Genomic DNA, 8,727 nt, shown 5'->3' with positions numbered 1-8,727 from the left:
CTGTCTGCACTTGTGGATGGAGGAGTTGTGCTGGGAGGATGTGGGTGATGGTGAAGGCAGCACCTTGTCCAGGGCAGGTTGCTGGCTGAGTGAGTCTCTGTGTGTGTCTGTGTTTGTGTCTCTGTGTGTCTTTTCTGTCTCTGAGATACACACTCAGCTTTAGGGTTCATCCTGCAAACAGGAAAGCAACAGGCACATCCAGGGTGCTGGGAAGGAGACCCTGGCTTTTGTGCCATTCCACACCAGGCTCCAGCAGCCTGGTGGGAGCAATCCCCAGGGCTGCAGCTGCTGCAGAGCCTCTGCCAGGAGCCTGGAGCCTCTCACAGCACCTTAGGGTAAGTGTCTGTTCTTCCTCCACAGACATGGCTTCACAGGAGGACACACAGGAGGGGGATGCAAAGACACAACTCCTGGCAGAGGCATTTGAGAAGGAAGGACTGGATGCTGGATACTGGCTGCCCAAAGCTTCACAGGTGCTGGGAATCAAGTGCAGAGAAGCCCTGCAACATCTGGAATATAAAGATTACCTCAGGCTGGAGTGTGAGGTACGGCACCCCTGGGAGAAAAAGGCACTGCAGAAACTCCTGAAAATAACAGATGACAAAACGCGTGAGGAGATGCAAAAGCATAACTTGGAGAAGACAAAGCAGAGACAAGATGAGGCCAACCAAGCTCTGAAGGATCTGACAGAAATGCTCAACAGTCACAGCCACAGCCAGGATGCTCTGAGGGAGAAAGCAGAGACTCTGTGGCGAGCCATGGAGATTCCCAAAGACTTCTGGCCACACCCAAAGAAACCCTTGGCAGATATGCTGGAGAGCATCCAGAAGCAGCTGGAGCAGCAGGAGCAGTCAGCAGGCAGTGGGAAGAACATCCCTGACACAGAGGTGCTGAGGCGGGCATCAGGGGGACTGGCCCTGCAGGGCATCTACAGAACCAGCAGACCTGAAGATGTGCTGGCAAAGCGAGAGCAGCTCCTCAGGGTTCCTGAGGGGTTCCAGCTCACCGGTCCAGAGCAAGGATCTCTGCTTGAGAGGAAGGAGTTCTCCTCCTCTGCAGCAGAATCCACTTTCACCAAGTCCATGGAGCAGCTGGGCTTCAGCATGAGCGTTTCTGCCAAATGCCCATTCTGGGGGATTAATGTGGGAGTGGGTGTAGATCACAGCAGCACCTCGCAGTCAGAGGACTTCCACCAGTCCCGCTCTGAGCAGAGCTACTTTTGCATCACCAAGTACCAGTACATCCCTCTGGCCTCCTGCTACTTCCAAAGGCATCAGCTTCGGCTCTCGGATGCGGCTCTGCGGGAGCTGCAAGACATGGAGCAGCTTTTGAGCTTCAGTCAGAAAGAAGACAACTCCACCTTGGTGAAGATATGTGAGAGTTTCTTCAGCAGGTTTGGGTCCCACATAAACCAGGGTCCCCTCCACTTTGGGGGCATATTCTGGTGGAAGGCGTCTACAGAAGGATTCCGAGCTGAGCAGCGGGAAGAGGTGAAGTGACAAACATCTGAAGCACTGAACAGCTTTGTTGGGGCCAGCTGGGGTGGCTTTGGGGCCAGTGTAGGAGGGACCCTGGATGTTTCCAAATCCAGCTCACAGGCTTCTGTCCTGGGGGGAGTCAGAGAGAGTTCTCATACAGCAATTCAGCTCTATGTGGTCAACACCGGCGGCCCAGCAGACACAGCTTCCCTTCCTCTGTGGAGAACGGGGCTTGTGTCTGATAACACAACGTGGTGCGTTATTGACCGTGGCTTTGAGCTGATCCCAGTGTGGGATGTCATCCTGCGCAATCACTGCAAGGATTTTAAATCCGTAGATCAGATGAGCAGAGCCCTCAGGGCTGGGTACAAAGAGCTGACGAATCAGAGCATTGGCACCGTTTTTGGAGAGGAACTGGGAAGTGCAGTGCAAGAGGCCAGAGATTTCATGGGGATTGTGAAGGCCTGGGAGGTTACAAAATTGGATGAAAGGAAGCTGCTCATGCTGATGGAGCTAAAAGATGATCTGAGTGCAAAAACCAGGAACCCCAGTGTGTGGATCAACGTGTGCCTGTCAGACAAAGCCCTGCAGGACTTCCTGGTGAACACTGTACAGAGCTGCCAGAAGTCACCTCCAGAAAACACCACCAGTATCAAGGCAATGTTGAGGAGCCTCCTGAATCCTCATATCTACTCTGTCAAGGACTTCCCTGAGGCTTCCTTCATTATGCAATGGGTCCTCCAGACTGAGCACCCACTTCCCAGATCTCCCAAAGTCTCTGAGCTTCAAGAGCTCAGCAAAACACTGCAGCAAATGCAGGAGCACATCCATGCTGTCACCTACGCACCAGGAAGCTCTGCTTCTGATGTTCATGAAGCAAAGATAGAAGCCACCCTGACCAGCAGCCTGGCAATTTATTCCTTACTCCAGTCTCTCCAGGAACAGGCTCAGAAGGACATGGAACTGCTGGTGCTCTTGATTGTGACAAGCACAGGATACCAGGTGGAAAGCAGCACTTTCCAGCACCTCCTTGGACACCCAGAAATTCAGTACATGGCCAAGGAAATGGAAGCGGCACATGCGGATTACATGAACCTGAGGGAGCAAGATCCCAACAGAGCCGAGGCCTCCCTCCTACTGACGGGTGTGACTGTGACACCCGAAAGTCAAAAGCTGTCCCCTGAGCAAAAGAGGGAGCGTTTGGTTTTTATGGAAAATCACATGAAAGGCTTGTGGTCCCCACGGATAAAGAATCTCCTCCAAAAGCACAGTGGAGATGAAGACTGGGAGAGGCTGGAACGGGACTTGGACTCCTTGATCAGTGGGGGCTTGGATGACAAATGGGATGACCAGAGGATGCAGAACATACTCAGTGACCTGGAAGACACTTTTCCAACACCTGAAGCCCCCAGTCAGTCCCAGTCCAAGTCAGACAGCAGCAAAGCCAAAGAAAATGAAGCCATTTCAAACCAGGTGTTCCTCCAGCTGCTCAAGCGCCTTGGACTGGAAAGTCACTATCCAAGGAAAATGGGGATGGGAGATTTCCGCACCATCTGCAAGACATCTCTGCAGGAAAGCCAGCCCAGCCAGGACAATGAACTGCCACTATACTTCTTGAAAAAACTATTAACTTTGGATTACCAGGTGAGGTACCTGACTTGCTGGGAAAGGAGCAACCCAGGCCTTGCATCCATGCCAGAAACCAGAGAGCAAGAGCACCAGCAATCAGACTCCTTTGAAAACTTTTTTGATAAGCTGATGAAAGCAGCCCCTGAACGTGCAAACAGGGATGGCCATGTGCACCCCATGGACCTGCAGATGGCCATTTTCCATTGTGCTGATGACTTCCTGAGACAGACCCTGGCAACCAAGCTGGCGTTCTGCCAACTGGCGCTGCCTCTGCTGGTGCCCAACCCAAGCACTTCACGCATCGAGTTCCCGCTCTATGCACTCAGCCAAATCCAAAGGAGCTGGAAAGAGGTGGAGAAGGCGGGAAAGCAGGCCGAAACAAAGAGTTTCAGCAACAAACTCATCTTTCAGGCACACACACCCATTGTGTCCTTCATCCGCATTGGCAGCTCGGCCTCCTCTTCCAAGTCCCAGCTCCTCAACGCTGTGCTCAGCAAACGCAAACACGACACTTTCTTCCACCGCCACTGCAGAGGCAGCACCAGAGAGCGTTTGCTGATGGAAGGGCTGGTGGAGATCGCCTGGTACTGCCCTGGTGGAAGCCCTGATGACACCTTTGAGTGCTGTGTGGCTTTCTGTAACCTGCATGGAGATGCCAGAGATCACGGAGCACAGCTGCAGTTCCTGCAGGAGATATCTTCTGTCAACGTGGCTCTTGTGTCTGACTGGGAGCACATGGACAACAGGGGGAAAAAGCTTCTGCAGGACCTGTGGCAGTCACAAAGGCCTTTCATTTGTCTTCTCACAGAAAATGACAATGCTGCAGCTGGACAAGCAAACAAAAACATAACAATAGGGATCAAGAACAGAAATGAAGCAGAACTGGTGGAGGAGCTGACCAAGACAATTGGGAATCTCCTGCAAGGCTCTAATCCATGTTTCAGCCTGGAGTCCTGCATGGACAAAGCTCGCCAGAACGGATTCGTAGTGGATGCAGATCGAGCTGCATGTGTGACAGCCAAAGCAAAGGCAAAGGAGCTGGTGGAGCTTCTGAAGAAAGAGAAGCTGTCTGAGATCAAATCCCAGCTGCTGCCACTTCAAGGAAAACTGTGGTACCAGTGGTGCCAAAAGGACAAAGAACTCACTCGCTTGCAGGAGAAGAGGAACAAGAGCGTTGAGCATCATCGCAGCCAAATTGAATATGAGAAGAAAGCAATAAGAAAAAAGCAACTTGAGCAAGCTTTCCCTCTGAACACACTGATGAAATCATTCCTTGGCTTTCTCCAGGTCCAGCCAGCAAACACCAAGAAATACTTCCTGCACTGGATGAAGGTCTTTATGCATGAGCTGTCTTGTGGTCGCCTTGAAGAACTGAGAAGGGACTATCACAAGTTATGGTCTGAAATCCTATCAAGAAAGAAAAGCAAGGAACAGCCCAGGGGCAACGATGAGTTGCTGAGTCATTTGGATGCCCTCTCTGATGAAATCAATGATTCATCCATCGGCCTGGAGAACCTATTGAGAGAGTTAGGGCAGATTTATGAAGCTCTGGAAATAATGAACTACAAGAAAGACAATTTTGTCAAACTGCCAGAAATTGCAGCAGACCTTATGGTTTCAGGGTACCCCATGGAGCTGATGGACGGGGATGCTTCTTACCTGCCCTTGCGCTGGGTGGGAGCAATCTTTGAACGATTAATTGAGAGGCTGGGGGACAAACGAGTGTTTGTGCTCTCCGTGCTCGGCATCCAGAGCACAGGCAAGTCCACCCTGCTGAATGCCATGTTTGGTCTGCAGTTCAACGTCAGCGCAGGGAGATGCACCCGCGGAGCCTTCATGCAGCTCATCCCAGTGGGCGAGGAGCTGCAGCAAGACTTGAGCTTTGATTTTGTGCTGGTGGTTGACACAGAGGGACTTCGTGCCATCGAGATGTCCAATAAACACTCTCTGAACCATGACAATGAGCTGGCCACCTTTGTCATTGGTGTTGGCAACTTGACTGTGATCAATATCTTTGGAGAAAATCCATCAGAAATGCAGGATGTTCTCCAGATTGCTGTGCAAGCTTTCCTGAGGATGAAGAAAGTCAATCTTTCCCCAAGCTGCCTCTTTGTCCACCAAAACGTGGGAGAAGCAACTGCCAAGGAGCAGAACATGGAAGGAAGAAGGCGTTTGCAGGAAAAGCTGGATGAAATGACTGTGGTAGCTGCTCAGCAGGAATGCTGTGATGTCTCCTCTTTCAGTGATGTCATTGGATTTGATGTGAACACCCACATTCACTACTTTGCTCACCTGTGGGAAGGAAACCCCCCAATGGCACCACCAAATCCCAAATACAGCCAGAATGTGCAGCAACTCAAGAGCAAAATCCTCCAGGCTGCCAAGAAGCAATCGCAGTGCAGCATTCTGAGGTTCTCAAGCCTGAAAGATCGTATTGGTGACCTCTGGAATGCTTTGCTGAATGAAAACTTTGTGTTCAGCTTCAAGAATTCCCTGGAGATTGCTGTGTACAGGAGACTGGAAAGTGCCTTTAGTCAGTGGACCTGGAGGCTGAGGAGTCACATCTTAGATATACAGATGAGACTGGTCAACAAAATTCGGAATGGGGACTTGCAGAATGTCACCAGACAGCACCTTGAAGGGCTGGTGCAAGAGACAAGTGATGCCATTGAGAAAGAAGTGGAAAAGTATTTCAGGGAGGACAAAGACTGTGAGACACTGGTCCAGTGGAAATTGAGCACAGCGCTTAAGCTGAAAGAACTGAAAGAGACTCTTCTTCATGAAACAAAAAAGAAATGTGAGAATCTTATTGAGCTCCAGAAGGAGCAGAAGAAACTGGATGAAAGGAAGCTGGACTATGAAGATGAGCTCCTGAAAAAGAGTAAGGACCTGGCTGTGAGTCTGAAAGGGAAGAGCCTCAGTGAGAGTGAACTGAAGGACGACTTTACTCTCCTCTGGAACCAATGGATTGCCGAAGTCTCCCGTGCTGCTCCTCCTCCAGAACGGGTGGATATTGATGCACAAATCGAAGATGTGCTTCTAGAGCACTTTAAGGAGCCGGGTTTTCATGCACGGATGAGGTCATTTGCCAGAGGCAGAGGGTTTTCTTTTGATCCAAAAAAACACATCATGAAGAAAAGGTCTTTTGACATTAGGTCACTTTTGTGGAGCATTTCCAATGCTGATTTGATCAAGTTTGAGCAAATGACAGACAACATCATAGCGCGTGTGGTGGCAAACATTGCTAAGAAGGAAGAGGAGAAACGCGATTACAATAGAAATTTTATTCATGAAATTCTCAATGAAGTACAGGGAGCTGTCAACTCTGTCCCCAGTGATGCAAAATATACTTTTAACAAAGAGTACAGCATGGATTTGTCTCTGTATCTGTGCACAATGGCAGCAGAAAGGTTTAAAGCCATGCACGAAGCATTCCGAAAGGCAAATGACCCAGTTGTGTACCTGAAAAGCAAGAGAGAAGATTTCTTCAAATGTTTCCAGATTTCTTGCCAAGGAGCCACTTCTGTCACAACTTTTGCTCGTTTCCTTTGTGACAAGATGGAATCAGCTCTTCGCCAGGCAGTCTATGAGAGGACAGCTAAAGACATTGCTGAGGACATGCAGAAATCCCCAGATTTCCAGGGCAGCAGAGGCAATCTGGAAGTTTGCATCCTGAGATATCTGGCAGAACAGGAAAATTTTGAGTATTTCAAGGAGTACCTTATGTCTCCAAAACAGTTTTGTGAGAGTTACATTGAGAAACGTGTTAGGAGTCACTGTTCAGATGGGAGTCGGAGGCTGGAGACTTTCTTGGGTTCCTCCCTTGATATTCTCTATAAAAACATCCTTTCAGCTGTTTCTTTATCAACCCAAATTGTCAAAGACAGAAAAGACAGAGAAGACAATGTCTCTCTTTGGCTGGATGAATTTTGCAGGGAACTGACAGAGGTGATCAACTTGCCCAGAAGTGACCTGAAGGGCATTGAGCACCAGGAGGTCACAGACATTGAGTTCCTGAGCAGGGCCATGGCAGAAGCTCTGAATGACCTGAAGGAAAGGCTCATGAAAGAATTGGCTGGTGCTGACCTGAGCTCGTTTCCAAGGCAGCCTCACACCATCCTGGCAGAGCATTTTTCAGGGTGCTGGGCACAGTGTCCCTTTTGTGGGGCTGTCTGCACAAACACCATGCAGAAACATGACGGAGACCATCAGCTGGTCTTCCATCGCCCAGAAGCTTTGACGGGAATGAAGTGGCATGGGACAGACCATCTCACGATCGATATTTGTTCCAGTCTTGTTGCGAGTAATTGTACATTCAGATTTGATGATGGCCCATGGATCCCTTACAAAACATACCGTAATGCTGGACCTCCTGTTTCCACTTGGAACATTCTTCCTGATTCATCCATGCAAGCGTACTGGAAATGGTTTGTGTCTCATTTCAGGACACAGCTGGAAGCTTTGTACAATGGGAAATTTCAGGGCAAAGGAGAAATCCCTGAGGCATGGCAAAGAATTACCAAGCAGGAAGCACTGTCTGAGCTGAATAAGCGTTAGGCCATATCAATGTGGAAGAAGAACGTCAACAGCTTTGTAGTTTAGGAGAACTTTGTACCAGGCGCTCGACAAAATGCAGTTACAATGATGATGCTCTCAAACCATGTTCACCTAATGGCATCTAAATTTCCCAAATTTGGTGAAATAAGGCAAGTTATTGTGGCTGTTGCTCAGCAATACCTCACTTCATGAGAAAGCCAAATTGCTCTTGCCTTCCTGCCTGACCTTCTTAAAGCACCTAAAATCTGACACCGCAAAGGCAGCTTTCCTGCAGCAAGGAGCTGTCCTGCTTGGAGAAAGGCCTGTGGGACCTGAGGCCAGCTCCACACTGGCTGCAAGCTTGGCTGCTTGGCTTTTGGGTGCCATCCTTCCCTCCCTCATTGCAGCCTCCTGCATCAACTGAGGCTGTTCTCCCAGCAGGAGCTGCTGTGCCTGTGGCCTCAGGAGAGCAGTGACACGACTGCCCCAGGCTCAGGCAGTGCTTTCACTCCCTGTCTCAGAGGTGCTGTGTCTCTGTCCAGGGGAGCCGCTCCTGCTCAGGTGCCTGGGGCTGCTGCCCTTCCCTCCAGCTCTCAGCCCCAGCAGGAGCTGCTCCTGCCCTTGGCCCCTCTGCTGAGCAAAAGCCTTTGGAGTGCCCCATATGGAGAATCCTGTCTGCCAGCACCTTCTGCAGCAGCCCTCGGGGCAGTGCTGGTGCTGCCCAGGCAGGCTGGTGGCACCAGAGCCGTGCTCTGGAGAAGGTGGCACCAGCTGGCTCTGCCCCAGGGAGCTGTGGGGGCTTTTGCTGTGCAGGTGCTGCAACCCCGCTGGCAATGGGAGGGCCAAGGCCTTCCTGGAGAGCTGCTGAAGGGCTGCTTCAGCCTCATCCCCTGCAGGCTCTGTGTGAAAAATGCATAATATACGCTTGGTTCTTCACAAATATTAAAATGAACACTATATGTGTTATGTTGGAAAGTTATGTTGTATTAATCTCTTTTAAGTAGTGTGGTAAGTATAAATTTTAGGCTATAGCATAATATAAAATAGAAACTATGTGATGGATGATACTTTTCTAGTAGCTCAA

The 8,727-nt window shown here is 50.0% G+C and overlaps 1 protein-coding gene across 1 annotated transcript; it reads left to right on the top strand.

Moving 5' to 3' along the window:
- Positions 1–362: 362 nt before the first annotated feature.
- On the top strand, positions 363–8,511 carry LOC134416642 (interferon-induced very large GTPase 1-like). The gene is made up of 3 exons (XM_063153397.1): positions 363–1,374; positions 1,639–7,246; positions 8,457–8,511. Exons 1-3 carry the CDS (start codon positions 363–365, stop codon positions 8,509–8,511), a joined length of 6,675 nt encoding a protein of 2,224 aa, XP_063009467.1.
- Positions 8,512–8,727: the final 216 nt, after the last annotated feature.

This window comes from Melospiza melodia, chromosome 3 (assembly GCF_035770615.1).
Source record: "Melospiza melodia melodia isolate bMelMel2 chromosome 3, bMelMel2.pri, whole genome shotgun sequence".
In the NCBI taxonomy this organism is placed as follows: Eukaryota; Metazoa; Chordata; class Aves; order Passeriformes; family Passerellidae; genus Melospiza; species Melospiza melodia.
Note: the sequence above shows the minus strand (reverse complement) of the source record. Positions and strands in the feature narration are given on the sequence as shown.